This window comes from Schistocerca piceifrons, chromosome 2 (genome assembly GCF_021461385.2).
Source record: "Schistocerca piceifrons isolate TAMUIC-IGC-003096 chromosome 2, iqSchPice1.1, whole genome shotgun sequence".
In the NCBI taxonomy this organism is placed as follows: domain Eukaryota; kingdom Metazoa; phylum Arthropoda; class Insecta; order Orthoptera; family Acrididae; genus Schistocerca; species Schistocerca piceifrons.
The window spans coordinates 665,863,575-665,880,280 of NC_060139.1; the positions used below are offsets into that span (position 1 = coordinate 665,863,575).

General features: G+C 43.8%; 1 protein-coding gene across 2 annotated transcripts in view; it reads right to left on the bottom strand.

The window, feature by feature from the left end:
* Window positions 1–2,951: 2,951 nt before the first annotated feature.
* Window positions 2,952–16,706, bottom strand: part of LOC124777805 — a 70,699-nt gene continuing 56,944 nt past the window's right edge. Inside the window, exons 2-4 of one of the 2 annotated variants that reach the window (XM_047253321.1) lie at window positions 15,136–15,183; window positions 6,041–6,138; window positions 2,952–5,956 (exon numbers count right to left, since the gene is read on the bottom strand). In XM_047253321.1, the coding sequence (XP_047109277.1) occupies window positions 3,023–5,935 (2,913 nt within the window). In that variant the 5' untranslated portion in view covers window positions 5,936–5,956; window positions 6,041–6,138; window positions 15,136–15,183 and the 3' untranslated portion in view covers window positions 2,952–3,022. The remainder of the gene's footprint in view (window positions 5,957–6,040; window positions 6,139–15,135; window positions 15,184–16,706) is intronic. The other variant, XM_047253320.1, reaches the window with a different exon arrangement.

The following is a 16,706-nucleotide window of genomic DNA, read 5'->3' on the forward strand; positions in this document are numbered from 1 at the left end:
ATCGGTAGCAGCATGATTAAAATATATTTATTCATCTATTTCTTTTTTATATCCGATATATACTATTCATGACTGGCAAGATATCGGTCCCACGGATTCCAAAACCTTCCAGAATGTTTTAATTTCAAGCTTAAAGTCGGATAACAAATGACAAAATAAATATTTTTCGTGTGACATAAATTAACAATTTTATAATTTTTCCCTTTACTTGTACAGTGAAACCTTTCATCCCGTCAAATTTCGTGATCATACATCAAGGAGGAGAACCTTACTGTTTCTAATGAGGGAGTATCAAAATGTGTGACATGAATGGTCGTATCTTGTTATCGCATTGACTTAAAAACGTAACATTTTTACACCACCAAAGGACTACAGACCTCAGTCTGTGACATAAATTTCAACTTCATAGTCTATCCGTGCCTGAGAAAAAGGGCTCTTGATAGACAGACAGATAGAGGGGCACTACGATAGCACATGACCAAAAAATTTGTTCGTGTCATATAATTAAAAATTACTGTGAAACCTTGCTTATTGCCAAATTTAATGATTCCAGATCAACAGGTAGTACCCTGTAGATTTTAACAACTGAGTTTGCGAACAGAAAATTATTTGACATAAATGGCATTATCTTTTGATTGCATTAACTTTGGCGTTTATTATAACGAAAGGTATCGTAGACCTTAATATGACATATAACTTTGAGCTTGATACGTCTACCCATTCCTCAGAAAATGGGGTCTTGGCAAACGGACGAACGGACAGACGCACAGTCTAATAACAAATGACTTTTTTTCGTATGATATAATTTCAGATTAACAATTTTCGGATTTTTCCGTTAGGTTGTTGTGTGAAAGCCAGCTTCTCGGAAAATTTCATGATTCTAGATCAGCGGGAAATCCCTGTGGGTCTCAATGGGTGTGTTTTCGACTATCAAAATATGTGACTTAATTTGCCTTATCATTTGATTGAATTGACTTAGATACTTCACTTTTTTTACATCACCAAGAGAACGTGAACCTCAATATGCGACATAAAATCTACCCTTTCCTAATAAACAGGGTTTTGAACAGTTGGACAGACAGACAAACACACAGACGGACAAAAAAGTGATCCTACTCTGAAAAGCCAAAGAAACTGGTACACCAGTCTCATATCATCTAGGACCCCCGCGAACACGAAGAAGTGCCGCAACGCGACGTGACATGGACTCGACTAATGTCTGAAGTAGTGCTGCAGGGAACTGGCACCATAAATCCTGCAGGGTTGTCCATAAATCCGAAAGAGTACGAGGGGCTGGAGCTCTCTTCTGAATAGCACGTTGCAAGGCATCCCAGATATGCTCAATAGTGTCCATGCCTGGGTAGTTTGGTGGCCAGCGGAAGTGATTAAACCCAGAAGAATGTTCCTGGAGCCACTCTGTGGCAATTCTGGACGTTTGGGTGCCACATTGTCCTGCTGGAATTACCCAAGTCCATCGGACAGCACAACGAACATGAATGGACGCAGGAGATCAGACAGGATGTCTACATACGTGTCACTTGTCAGAGTCGTATCTAGACGTATCAGAAGTCCCATATCAGTCGAACTGCACGCTCCCCACACCATTACGGAGCCTGCATCTGCTTGAACAATCCACTGCTGACATACAGGGTCCGTGGATTCATGAGGTTGTCTCCACACAGGTTTCCGAGCGAGGTGGCGCACTGGACTCGTATTCGGGAGGACGACGGTTCCAACCCGAGTCCGGCCATCCTGATTTAGAAAAATGGTTCAAATGGCTCTGAGCACTATGGGACTCAACTTCTGAGGTCATTAGTCCCCTAGAACTTAGAACTAGTTAAACCTAAGGACATCACAAACATCCATGCCCGAGGCAGGATTCGAACCTGCGACCGTAGCGGTCTTGCGGTTCCAGACCGCAGCGCCTTTAACCGCACGGCCACTTCGGCCGGCCATCCTGATTTAGGTTTTCCGTGACTTCCCTAAATCGCTTCAGGCAAATGGCGGGATCGTTCCTCTGAAAGGGCACAGTCGACTTCCTTCCCCATCCTTCCCTAATCCGATGAGACTGATGACATCGGAGTTTGGTCTCCTCCCCGAAATCAACCCAACTCAGTCCACACCTGTACACCTCCATCCGCTCGATACAATTTGAAACGAGACTCGTCCGACCAGGCAGCATGTTTCCAGTCATCAACGGTCCAATGTCGGTGCTGAAGGGCCCATGTGAGTGCAAAGCTTTGTGTCGTGCAGTCATCAATAGCACACGAGTGGGCCTTCCGCTCCAAAAGCCATCTATGATGCTTCGTTGAATGGTTCGCGCACTGACACTTGATGCCCAGCATTGGAATCTGCAGCAAATTGTCGAAGATTTGAAGTTTTACTAGATTCCTGATATTCACGGTACACTCATGAAACGGTCGTGCGTGAAAATCCCCACTTCATCGCGACCTCGAAGATGCTTTGTCCCACCTTCAGACTCACTTAAATCTTGATAAACTGACCCTGTAGCAGCAGTAACCGATCTACTAACTGCGCCAGGCATTGTTATCTTATATAGGCGTTGCCGATCAAAAATGGTTCAAATGGCTCTGAGCACTACGGGACTGAACATCTAAGGTCATCAGTCCCCTAGAACCTAGAACTACTTAAACCTAACTAACCTAAGGACATCACATACATCCATGCCCGAGGCAGGATTCGAACCTGCGACCGTAGCGGTCGCGCGGTTCCAGACTGAAGCGCCTAGAACTGCTCGGCCATATCGGCCGGCGTTGCTGATCGCAGCGTCGTATGCTGCCTGTTTACATGTCTCAATATTTGAATACGCATGCCTATACCAATTTCTTTGGTGCTTCAGTGTATAAAAGTTCCTTTTTTATCGATTGAGGTACTGAACCCTAATAATAAAACGATGTTTTCATGTTTACTATTTGTATTATTTGCAAAGAACGAATAAAAGTACATAAATGTTTTTTTAAAGTCATAATTTGGTTATAGCCAATCCTGTTTCACTCGCATCCTATAGAGGGTCTCTCAGCGTCAGCGTGGTCTTGTCCCTGGCTTTCTTTACATCTCGCCTCCAACTATAAACTGGGGTCTTTTTCGCGGACTCCAGTGTTTCCAAGACGGAGCGTGGAGCGCGACCTTCCTCCATGTTCCTCACGTGGTCCGAATACGCGAGCTGCTGTTGTCGCATGCCTGCCAAGGACCTTGTGTCGGCCCGCGTTCTCATGTTGTACCTCCTGCAGCCAGAATTCGTGGAATGTCGGAGGTAGCGATCTTCCATGGACTTCATGCGGGGAATGTCTGACTTGGCCGATATCCAACGCGTGGCACTCCCGCGCACCATTCTCTCCACATATTCAGAATCGAACAGAGCCTCCTTGGTCCGTTTCCCTACAACCCTGTGGTTACCGACGATTCCGTGCTTCGCAGCGTTGAAGAGCCGGCCCGCATCGCCGATGCACCTGTTGAATTCCTCGGCTGTGAGGCGAGGACCTATACAGAGTCCGGAATACGAGAGACAAGGCACTTCCAATATGGCACGGCCGTCGATTTCCACTGTCCCAACGTCTTCACCCGCCAACACGGACATTACCCGCGCATCCTCTGCCAGCAGATGCAGACGTTTTCCGTTCGTCTCTTCACACCAGACGTCCAACTTGTGCTGCAGTTCTGTTCTCGTCGCAGCAAGAAGGACAACTTGATCGCAATATGCTGAAACTGATACCGGCATATATTTGCAAATGCTCTCTTTTGTTCGAGCCTGATAACTGTTGAAGACATCATCCAGTACTAGGATACTTATGTAAGAGGACAAACTGTCCTGAGGCCTTAGCGAGAAACCTGTTCCAAAAGCTCTGGACAGCACGTTTCCTGTCCGCACGTAGTTTATTCTTCCTTCGAACAAACTCAGAACAGCGAGTGTGGTGCTGGCAGGCACATGTTTTCGACCTAGGGTTTCCAATACGACACTTAGTGCAACTTTTCCTAACGCTCTCTCTAGGTTGATGTGGCAAAGATGAAGTGCAGTTCTTCGCACGTTTGACAACTCAATAAGTTGTCGAATGACGAATGCGTGATCATTCTTGGATCTATTTCGTCTGTAGCCACACTGGGCTTCATTTAACTTTTCTTCCGTTCCCTTCCGGATGCGTTCCTCTAATATCCTGGCGTATACCTTGGCAGCCGTATTTAGGAACGATATTGCTCCGTAGCTCTCACAGAGCGATCTATCTCCATCTCTGTAGAAAGGAAAAACTATAGTTTCTTTCCAGTCGTCTGGGACCTTCTTATCCTTCCACGCCATATTAAAAACCCTGAGAAGTTCCACATGTCCTTTTTCTCCCATATGCTTAACCATTTCTGGAGTTATTCTGTCATGACCAGCGGATCTGCCATTTTTTATCTTCTGTAATGAATTCTTCATTTCATTTCTGCTGATAATTTCTCCCACCTCATTTTCTGGCTTTTGCAAACCTGGATCTTCGGACAAAGCAAAACGCTCTTCGAAGTACCCGCGCCATTTTCCCACAATTTCATTCATATCTGTAAGGAGAGACCCATCTGTAGACTTCAGATTTTGTTTAGTACAATGCGCATCCCGATTCACCTTCTTCAACACGTGGAAAAAGAGTTTCTGGTCTTCAGTGCGCGGACTTCCTAGCTTGTTTCCAAAATCCGTCCAAGAAAATCTTTTCGCTTTTTCTACAGCCTTTTTGGCCGTTGTTCTCTCATTTTTATAGTCCGACATGTGAACATGGTCACGTTCGATACGATAGTTACGCCACGCTACCTTCTTCCTCTGCACAGCACCTGCCACATCGTCTGTCCACCATGCCGTCCCCCGTCGGTTACAGCACGGCCTACTACTACCACACACGTTCTCGGCTGCTTCGAGTAATACGTTTCTGAGACTCGACCACCTATCTTCTAGACTCGCCGCACTTTGTTGAGGATTCCTGCTCAAGATATCTGACACATGGTTTTGATAACTCGTTTGAATGGCTTGTTGCCTTAACAAGTGATACCTTATCTGAGTGTCGATCTCATTATGTTGTCTGCATCTATTTACGCCATCTTTAGTGGGCTTCTGCTCCATCTCCATTTCCATTGTTACCAGACGGTGATCCTTTATTATCGCATCATCATGCGCTCTTGTGTCTCTGACGAGAGGCAACATGCTTCTTTTGACAATACAGTAGTCGATCATCGACTGTTGTATTTTCGTGCCTTCCCCTCCTGCGTTTTTTAGTTCACAATATCTGGTGTATTTTTGCCCGCCTTCGTGTTCGAAAAAAGTGTTAAGTATCACTAAGTCGTTGCCTACACACAACTGAAGTAGAAGCTCTCCGGAGTCTGTCATTACGTTCTCTCCTTCTTTTCCAATCACATTGTCCCACTTTTCCGCTTCTCTTCCTACTCTTGCATTGAAGTCTCCCACAATTATGATGTTATCTTCCTTTGTTTGATCGATAGTATTTTGCAGCTCGTTGAAGAACACCATCTTATCTACCTTCAGGCGGCAATTATCTGGACCGTAGAAGACGAACAGCGCAATAGAGTGACCTCTTTCTACAATATGGGAGACCAACAGCCTTTCATTTACCCCTTTCCAGTCTTTCACATTGTTCTTGTACTCCCCACGTAGTATCAGTCCGACCCCAGCCCTGGCACGCCCGTATGTGACTCCCTTAAATAGCAGGTCGCAGTCGCGACCTATTTCTTTCCAATGTGAACCATTTTCATCTTTCATCTTGGTCTCTGTGACACCCAGGTAATGCAAGCCAGTTCTCCACATTTTTTCGGTAACAATGTCCTTTCTCCTTTCCATAAAGGCGCCACCAACATTCCAGCAACCGAATATAGCACAGCTCCGTTCTTCAGAATTTGACTTCGCTGCCGCCATGTTGACTATTCCCCGCAGAGGCATCGGTTCATCCACCTAGATCAGCTGTAACAGTAAATGGGTGAAGTGTATAGCTAGGCTACTTTCCTTTTTCTGTTACATACTTATAATGAAAGGTTTCATACAAACCAAAGAATGTATTCATTGACATCTACTTTCCTCCATTCCTTCATCCAGGTAGTCTTAGTGCTGTTTCCCTTACGTCTCTGTACACGATCGGTTAGCCTCTGTAACAGAAAAGAATGTTATACACTGTCAGCACTATATAAATTACGTGACAAAATTTTCATGAGCTTAACTCATTTCCATCTTCACAAGAAGATTTGTTCACAAACCTGCTACTGAAAGAATTATACAGATTAAATCGCTAGTGTGTATACAGGATGAGTGCAAACTCTACTAACAGGCTTTCAGAAGTTGTTCAACATTGTTAAGTGATTTGACGCAAGGAACGCTTGGTTCCCAGTGCCTCTTCAAATAATCATTCATTCCGCCTGTTACCCCAACTTTCCCTGTGAAAGTGCTGCACTGAGAATGTCTGCATACCCGTACAAATTCGTGTAATACAGCATGTGTGCCATGCTTGTAAATAGAACATTTCCATTGAGTCAACATTCTCGCTGTTGGCAACATAGCCTTCCTCGCGCCTCTTTGCCTTCATACTTCACTTGGCTACACCCCAATCCATCAAACGTTTTGACCGCCACTCTGTAGGTACCCCTTTCTTTTCAGTGAATCCACATTATACTTGACTCAAATGACAGACTTTGCTTCTACATGCGAAGCGTTTTTCCTACTGTGGATCTTTCTTCGTTACACACCCTTTTCTGCCGTTAGGGAGTATGCCTTCTTTATTTGTTAGTTGTCTGACAGCATTCTTAATTCAGCCACGAGTTTTGGATACGTCATGTGGGGTGTCAGTGGCCTCTAAATGTAGAACAGAGATACTCCAGTCGCGAAGCCCCCTGCAAAGTTGAAACGTAACGAGCATCTGGAACAGAATGATCTTCTCCGTGTCAACCAATATGGATTCTGAAAATACCGGCCACGTGAAACCCAACTGAGCTTCTATAACAAGACATCCTTGAAAACTGTGGACGAAGGCAATCAGGTGCATGGAGAATTTCTTGACTTCCGAAATGCATTTGACTCAGTACCACACCAACGCTTATTAATAAAACTACGACCATATGGGGTAACAAACAAAATGTGTGACTGGATTGAAGATTTTTTAGTAGGGAGACGCAGCGTGTTATCTTGAATGGAGAATCATCGACAGATGTAGAAACGACTTCAGCCGAGTTGTAGGGAAGTGTCTTGAGACCGTTGCTGTTCATTATGTACATTAGTGACCTTACAGACAATATTAATACCAACCTCAGACTTTTTGTAGATGACTGAGTTAGCTATAATGAAGTGTTGTCTGGAAAACTTGCACAGATATCCAGTCAGATGTTGATAAGATTTCCAACAGGTGCAAATATTGAAAATTTACTTTAAATGCATCCCTCCCTCCCTCCCGTGACCCATGGACGTTACTGTCGGTCGGACGGCTTGCGTCCCTCAGCAATACAGAAAGCCGTCCAGCAGCTGCAGCCACAACGGAGGGGTATCTGTTGAGAGGCCAGACAAACGTGTGCTTCCTGAAGAGGGGTTGCAGCCTTTTCAGTAGTTTTTTTTTTTTTTTTTTTGGTCATCAGTCTACTGACTGGTTTGATTCGGCCCGCCACGAATTCCTTTCCTGTGCTAACCTCTTCATCTCAGAGTAGCACTTGCAACCTACGTCCTCAATTATTTGCTTGACGTATTCCAATCTCTGTCTTCCTCTACAGTTTTTGCCCTCTACAGCTCCCTCTAGTACCATGGAAGTCATTCCCTCATGTCTTAGCAGATGTCCTATCATCCTGTCCCTTCTCCTTATCAGCGTTTTCCACATATTCCTTTCCTCTCCGATTCTGCATAGTACCTCCTCATTCCTTACCTTATCAGTCCACCTAATTTTCAACATTCGTCTATAGCATCACATCTCAAATGCTTCGATTCTCTTCTGTTCCGGTTTTCCCACAGTCCATGTTTCACTACCATACAATGCTGTACACCAGACGTACATCCTCAGAAATTTCTTCCTCAAATTAAGGCCGGTATTTGATATTAGTAGACTTCTCTTGGCCAGAAATGCCTTTTTTGCCATAGCGAGTCTGCTTTTGATGTCCTCCTTGCTCCGTCCGTCATTGGTTATTTTACTGCCTAGGTAGCAGAATTCCTTAACTTCATTGACTTCGTGACCATCAATCCTGATGTTAAGTTTCTCGCTGTTCTCATTTCTACTACTTCTCATTACGTTCGTCTTTCTCCGATTTACTCTCAAACCATACTGTGTACTCATTAGACTGTTCATTCCGTTCAGCAGATCATTTAATTCTTCTTCACTTTCACTCAGGATAGCAATGTCATCAGCGAATCGTATCATTGATATCCTTTTACCTTGTATTTTAATTCCACTCCTGAACCTTCCTTTTATTTCCATCATTGCTTCCTCGATGTACAGATTGAAGAGTAGGGGCGAAACGCTACAGCCTTGTCTTACACCCTTCTCAATACGAGCACTTCGTTCTTGATCGTCCACTCTTATTATTCCCTCTTGGTTGTTGTACATATTGTATATGACCCGTCTCTCCCTATAGCTTACCCCTACTTTTTTCAGAATCTCGAACAGCTTGCACCATTTTATATTGTCGAACGCTTTTTCCAGGTCGACAAATCCTATGAAAGTGTCTTGATTTTTCTTTAGCCTTGCTTCCATTATTAGCCGTAACGTCAGAATTGCCTTTCTCGTCCCTTTACTTTTCCTAAAGCCAAACTGATCGTCACCTAGCGCATTCTCAATTTTCTTTTCCATTCTTCTATATATTATTCTTGTAAGTACCTTCGATGCATGAGCTGTTAAGCTGATTGTGCGATAATTCTCGCACTTGTCAGCTCTTGCCATCTTCGGAATTGTGTGGATGATGCTTTTCCGAAAGTCAGATGGTATGTCGCCAGACTCATATATTCTACACACCAACGTGAATAATCGTTTTGTTGCCACTTCCCCCAATGATTTTAGAAATTCTTATGGAATGTTATCTATCCCTTCTGCCTTGTTTGACCGTAAGTCCTCCAAAGCTCTTTTAAATTCCGATTCTAATACTGGATCCCCTATCTCTTCTAAATCGACTCCTGTTTCTTCTTCTATCACATCAGACAAATCTTCACCCTCATAGAGGCTTTCAATGTATTCTTTCCACCTATCTGCTCTCTCCTCTGCATTTAACAGTGGAACTCCCGTTGCACTCTTAATGTTACCACCGTTGCTTTTAATGTCACCAAAGGTTGTTTTGACTTTCCTGTATGCTGAATCTGTCCTTCCGACAATCATATCTTTTTCGATGTCTTCGCATTTTTCCTGCAGCCATTTCGTCTTAGCTTCCCTGCACTTCCTATTTATTTCATTCCTCAGCGACTTGTATTTCTGTATTGTACTGCCTACTGCGCTATTCCTTATTGCTGTATCTGTAGCGTTAGAGAACTTCAAACGTATCTCGTCATTCCTTAGTACTTCCGTATCCCACTTCTTTGCGTATTGATTCTTCCTGACTAATGTCTTGAACTTCAGCCTACTCTTCATCACTACTATATTGTGATCTGAGTCTATATCTGCTCCTGGGTACGCCTTACAGTCCAGTATCTGATTTCGGAATCTCTGTCTGACCATGATGTAATGTAATTGAAATCTTCCCGTATGTCCCTGCCTTTTCCAAGTATACCTCCTCCTCTTGTGATTATTGAACAGGGTATTCGATATTACTAGCTGAAACTTGTTACAGAACTCAATTAATCTTTCTCCTCTTTCATTCCTTGTCCCAAGCCCATATTCTCCTGTAACCTTTTCTTCTACTCCTTCCCCTACAACTGCATTCCAGTCGCCCATGACTATTAGATTTTCGTCCCCTTTTACATACTGCATTACCCTTTCAATATCCTCATACACTTTCTCTATCTGTTCATCTTCAGCTTGCGACGTCGGCATCTATACTTGAACTATCGTTGTCGGTGTTGGTCTGCTGTCGATTCTGATTAAAACAACCCGGTCACTGAACTGTTCACAGTAACACACCCTTTGCCTTACCTTTCTATTCATAACGAATCCTACATCTATTATACCATTTTCTGCTGCTGTTGATATTACCCGATACTCATCTGACCAGAAATCCTTGTCTTCCTTCCACTTCACTTCATTGACCCCTACTATATCTAGACTGAGCCTTTGCATTTCCCTTTTCAGATTTTCTAGTTTCCCTACCACGTTCAAGCTTCTGACATTCCACGCCCCGACTCGTAGAACGTTATCCTTTCGTTGATTATTCAATCTTTTTCTCATGGTAACCTCCCCCTTGGCAGTCCCCTCCCGGAGATCCGAATGGGGGACTATTCCGGAATCTTTTGCCAATGAAGAGATCATCATGACACTTCTTCAATTACAGGCCACATGTCCTGTGGATACACGTTATGTGTCTTTAATGCAGTGGTTTCCATTGCCTTCTGCATCCTCATGTCGTTGATCATTGCTGATTCTTCCGCCTTTAGGGGCAATTTCCCACCCCTAGGACAAGAGAGTGCCCTGAACCTCTATTCGCTCGTCCGCCCTCTTTGACAAGGCCGTTGGCAGAATGAGGCTGACTTCTTATGCCGGAAGTCTTCGGCTGCCAATGCTGATTATTTATCAAAATTTAGGCAGTGGCGGGGATCGAACCCGGGACCGAAGACGATTTGATTATGAATCAAAGACGCTACCCCTAGACCACGGGTAATTTTTTTTTTTTCAGTAGTTACAGGCACAAAAGTTTGGGTGATAACTGATCTGGCCTTCTAACATCAACCGAAACGGCCTTGCTGTGTTGGTGCTGCGAACGGCTGAAAGCAAGGGGAAACCACAGACGTAATTTTTGCCAAGGGCATGCAGCTCTGTTATATGATTAAATGATGATAGCGTCCACTTGGGTAAAATATTCCGGAGGTAAAATAGTCCCCCATTCGGAACTCCGGGCAGGGACAACGCAGGAGGCCGTTGTCATCAGGAGAAACAAAAGTGGCGTTCTACGGATCGGCGCATGGAGTGTTAATGCCCTTAATCGGACAGTTAGGTTAGAAACTTTAAAAAGGGAAATGGATAGGCCGAAGTCAGAATTACTGAAGATCGGTGGCAGAAGGTACAGAATTTCTGATCGGGTGAATGCAGGGTTATAAATAAGAAGTCAAGTAGGGGTAATGCAGGAGTGGATTTAATAATAAGTAAGAAAATAGGAATACGGTTGAACTATTTTGAACAGCATAGTGAACGCGTTACCTTAGCCAAGACAGACATGAAGCCCACACCTACCACAATAGTAAAAATTTATATACCAGCTAGCTCCGCAGATGACGAGGAGATTACAGAAGTGTATGATGAAATAAAAGAAATTATTCAGGAAGTTAAACGAGACGAAAATATAATCGTGATAGGGGACTGGAATTCGATAATAGGAAATGGGAGAGAAGGAAAAAAGAATGGGTAAACATCGACTGGGAGGAAGGAATGAAAGAGGAAGCTGCCTGGCAGAATTTTGTACAGTCGTGAACACTTGGTTTAAGAATCATGAAAGAAGGTTGTTTACGTGTAAGAGACTTGAAGGCACAGAAAGGTTCCCGATTGATTATGTAATGGTAAGATAGAGATTTTGGAACCAGATTTTAAATTTTAATATATTTCTAGGGGCAGATGTGGACTCTGACTACGATTTGTTGGCTATGAACTATAGATTAAAACTGAAGAAATTGCAGAAAGATAGGAAATGAAGGAGACGGGGCCTGGATAAGTTGAAAGAACCAGAGATTGTTGAGAGTTTGATAGGGATACCTACTTACCTATTATCAGCCCGTGGCAACTGTCAGTGGCCCTGTTCAGAAGTTTTAGAATTATCGTAAGATGTTGCATGAAACTTAGAAACTGTAGAATGATAACCAGTTGTCTGCTAGACACAGTTATTCTACATGAAGCATTTTTTGATACCTAGGTCATTTACAAAGGTGTTAAAAATACGCGAATAAGTACAGTGAAGAGGTTACCAGGGATTTGTTAATTTTTTAACTACAGTATTACATTTTTAAAATCACTTTTTCAAGGTTATACATAATTATTACGTAGTTGGTTTTATTGACATGAAAATCCAACTAGATGAACTAGAGGACATGTCAAAAGATATTCAACAGCAGTTGGAAAAAGAAGGGCTGCATAGTGGGTTGTTCAGCGACCAAGGTTTTGACAGTGCTGCATCGCTGTCGGGAGAAAGTCGAGGAGTACAACGAGAAATTCGAGAAGTCGAACCAAAAGCTCTGTTCTGTCTCTGTGTTAATCATCTGTTAAATCTTTGTGGAGTGCATGCATTCTCATGCGTTCCGTCTAGCTTCACCTGTTTTGGAACTGTGGAGTAGAAGTTATATTCATTCATCTCATCTTCTACATACTGATGGGAATTACTTGTACAAGAAACACGAAAAAGTTTGAAACAGTTGTCTGATACTAGCTGGAGGGTTCACTGCCATTCAGTTAAACTCACAGAAGAAAACGTGGAAACAGTTGTGAGCACTTTGAAAGATATGCAAGATCCATCCAAGGGAAATTTTGATATTAGATCTGCAGCGAGCTTACCCCTTTCAGCTAAATATGATTTTAAGTTTCTGTTCTGCGTCATCATTAGGCACACGATACTAGAGGAAGTAAATTTAGTCCAACAATATCTATAGTCTCCAAAACTGACTTTATAAGAAAAACTCGCCAAATTAAAAACCCTGAATGAGAGTTTAATGACAGAACGAACTATAGTTGTTAATAATAAACTTTTGGCACTAAAAAATACAGTGATATATAAATTAACATGACCGATGAGAAAGAAGGAGGGTAAATAAAACATGCTGGGTGAACTAGCTCCGTACACTGGACTATCGATTCTAGAAGTTCGTCGTTAAATGTTTGAATGCACAGACCAATTTGTATAACAATTGTCACAACGATACACGCCTGGAAGGAAATCACTAAAATTTTTCAGGTTGTTGAAACAAAATTTATTCTTGAAGTTCCCGATGAAGCTCGGGCTGTAGCTCTGGAGAACATGGTAGAAATTTACGATGAGTTTAATACGGAGCAAGTGCTGCAAGAATTAAAAAGGTGTCATAGGCGCCGGCTGGTGTGGCCGAGCGGTTCTAGGCGTTTCAGTCTGGAACCGCGCGACCGCTACGGTCGCAGGTTCGAATCCTGCCTCCGGCATGGATGTGTGTGATGTCCTTAGGTTAGTTAGGTTTAAGTAGTTCTAAGTTCTAGAGGACTGATGACCTCAGAAGTTAAGTCCCATAGTGCTCAGAGCCATTTGAACCATTTTTCATAGGCATCTACATGAACCGATACGAGTGTGGAAGTTGCTGCTAGATGGACAGCCCAAAAAATCCTTCAGTTTATAATTAAAAATAATTAAATTAGACTTCAGTGATTCATTACCCTGTACGTCACTTGTAATTTAATACTTCTTGGAGGCAAGCTTTTCGCAACTGAAACCAATAAAAAAATTATTTTTACATTACGATGTATCAAGAAAGACTATCCAATCTATCCATTTCATCAACTGAAAGAGAAGCTTCAAATACATTTCAACGAAGTTATTGAGAATTTCAGTACAGTAACTACACAAAACTTGTAGTATTAGGCTGATGGATAAATTCGTACCGTTTTTTTAATTTTCCATGTTGGTATTTCGGTTGCTTTGGGTTTATTTATTTATTGTCATATTTTATTTGTAGTTCACTCTTGCTGTATCAGTTTACATATTGTCATTTTGTCATCTGCGGATAGTGAGTGGAGCCGTGGACGCTAGAAAAAGGAGTGCCAACTGGAGAAAACGAAACTTTCCGACGTAGTCTTCCGTTTGAGTTCAATAGAGCGGTGACAGCAGCGGAAGCAGCTACAAGCATTTGCGCTGAGTATGGGGGTAACGCTACTGGACAGAGCACGGCAAAAATATGGTTTTCTCGTTTTAAGGAGGGTCGTTTTCACATTAGTGACTCTCCATGTCCAGGAAGACCTTCGGGATTTGATGAAGACCGTTTAAAGGCATTAGTTCACAATGATCTTGGTCACTCTACTCGAGAAACGGCAAATGTGATAAACTCTGATCACCTCACTATCATGCGACATTTGCAAACAACGGGGAAGGCTCAAAAATCGGATGTATGGATACCACATGCTCTAAGGCAATATCACAAAAATCAGCGGGTGGCCATACGTGCATCTCTGTTTACTCGTCATCAGACGGCTTATGAACAACACCAACCATTACTATTCTGCATCGCTACTAGTGACGAGAAATGGTGACTCTGTTAACACAAGGAAAAGAAAGGAATGGCTGAACCCAAACAAAGCAACAGTTCCCCGTTGGGGAGTCTGGAGAAACAACGACGGTGTGGTGTATTACAAATAGGTTCCCCTTGCTGTAACCATCACTGCTTACATTTATTGTCAACAACTGGGACGCAGTCCAAGAACAACAACCAGGAAGACTACGTGAAGTTAAGCTACTCCACGATAACCGTCGCTCGCATTATACTAGACCAGCGGTTCCCAGCAGGTGGTTCGCGGATCCCCTGCCAGAGAGGTCCGCAAGATGCTATTAGAATAAAAAATATATTAAATATACTTCATAGGTTCCCGGGAATTACGCCGGATAATATTGTAGAAACCGCACAATATTTCAGCGAGACAACTGCCCTCTATCTTCAGGTGCTACTGTCCCGTCGCTATAGAGAGATGGGACCCCTCCATGCCCGCACCAACGTGGTGACCAAACCAAAAGTTCTACTGTCACCTCCGTCAACATGTTAGTAATCTAGTAAGTGGATCACAGGATGCTGGACTGTGATGTTATCCGTGCGTCTGGGTAAGACTACGCATTAACACGGTCCATCAGGTGATAGATAGTGGACGAAACGCGAGTGAGGGTAGCGATTTGAAGAGCAGAGGGAAAAATGTGCCAAGGCTCGTGCCGTGGGAAAAAAAACCTCTGCGACAGTGGGATGGGTAGTAAGAGCAGTAGTGGCTTACTAGCTGCAATAGTTCATGCAAGGTTGGATTTGTTAGTATGGGTATCATGCATCATTACCGTGGCAAGCGATGGCGATGTATCCCAGTTGCTGCAGCCGCTACATTCCTGGAACAATCAAGATCGTTATACAGAGATCGTCCATAGATCATCTCACTGTGTGGGGGACGTGTGGAGCTTGTCTGCATGCAGTGTACGGTACGGCTTCCCTGCGTGGTGCCAGTTATTCGGCAGTGTATTCCAGCTGGATATCCAGTAATGGCGTCTGATTAACAGGGGCTCACCTGTACCGTTATGTTTGCGTATGCTTGGCCATAGATGTTAGGTCCTTACAAGTATGTCTTTTGGTCTTTTATGTTTCCATCTATGGTTGTGGTCGTAGTTCCCCAGATTCAGAATAAACGGGTTCCAATGTCTGGAGTTTATGTATAGTCTTGTGGTGAGTCTGTGGATTACCTCCGTGAGAGTCTCAAGTCGGTATTCCCGGTGAAGGTCCGCGATGCGTGTGTATCGTGGAGCATTTCTTATGATTTTGAGTACTTAGTTTTGTATGAGCTGCAGACGGCGCAGGTGTAGGCGCAGCGTATCCCCAGACAGGAGCTGCGTACGTCATCAGGGGTCGGATAAGTGTCATGTACATGGACCTCGACACCCTTCTGTTCAGGGTGCTACGCCTGTTGAGCATAGGGTAGAGCTGTTTGAGCCTCGCGCTAGCTCGGTTGGTCATGTGTTGTATGTGGTCCCCCAGAGTAATTTCCGGTCCAGCCAGACACCGAGGTATTTGACTTTCTCACGGAAACGTATTGGGCGTGCATGTAGAGTTAGAGAAGCTCACCAATTTATCTGCTGGCTTTCTAGAACAGCGCAGGCGCCAGCGGGGTATAACGTCATCCAACAGTTCGCTTGCAGACGCGGAAGTGTTAAGACGTGCTACGCGGTCGCTCTTTCGTGTGACGCTTGTGTTTACCTACTAGTGCACGCGCGTAACAGCTTTCGTTTGGTACGGTTTTCTGTTAGGCACATTAACACCTGACATTACTATCGGTGACGGCAAGTCCCGCCATGTATGGTGGGGTGTATGGAGAAGGGGGTGGTGACTTCGACGCCCCTATGGGACAACATCAACAACAACCACTTGCCCAGCGGCTACATCCAGATGCAGCACCCTTACCAGCTCCTCCAGGAACTACATTGGACAACATGACGGCTGTGATCAGCCACTCGTTAGCAGTTGTTCGGGGAGAATCTGGAATACAGCCGGCAGAAGACCATATGGATTTATCGGAACAGGATTCCTCCAGCTTCTCCGCTACGAGAAACAAGCGACAAAGTGAGGTCAGTCTGGATTTAAGAAATTCCAAAACCTTCATAGCAGACGCTAATCAACTCTTACCTGTAACTGACGATTCAAATGTAGCTGACCCCCCTGTAGCAACTGCTTCTGGGCTCACTCCTAATCAACATGCTGCAACTAACACCCCTCCTGTGGGACCTGCACCTACTCCGAGGTCTCTCAACTTTTACAAACGTACAGATAGGGGACCATTCGTAGTTTACATGGAATGTTTGGACAAAAACTTAGGCCGCTTGCACCCTATGGCACTAGGGAAATTATTGCATATTTCCTTGCC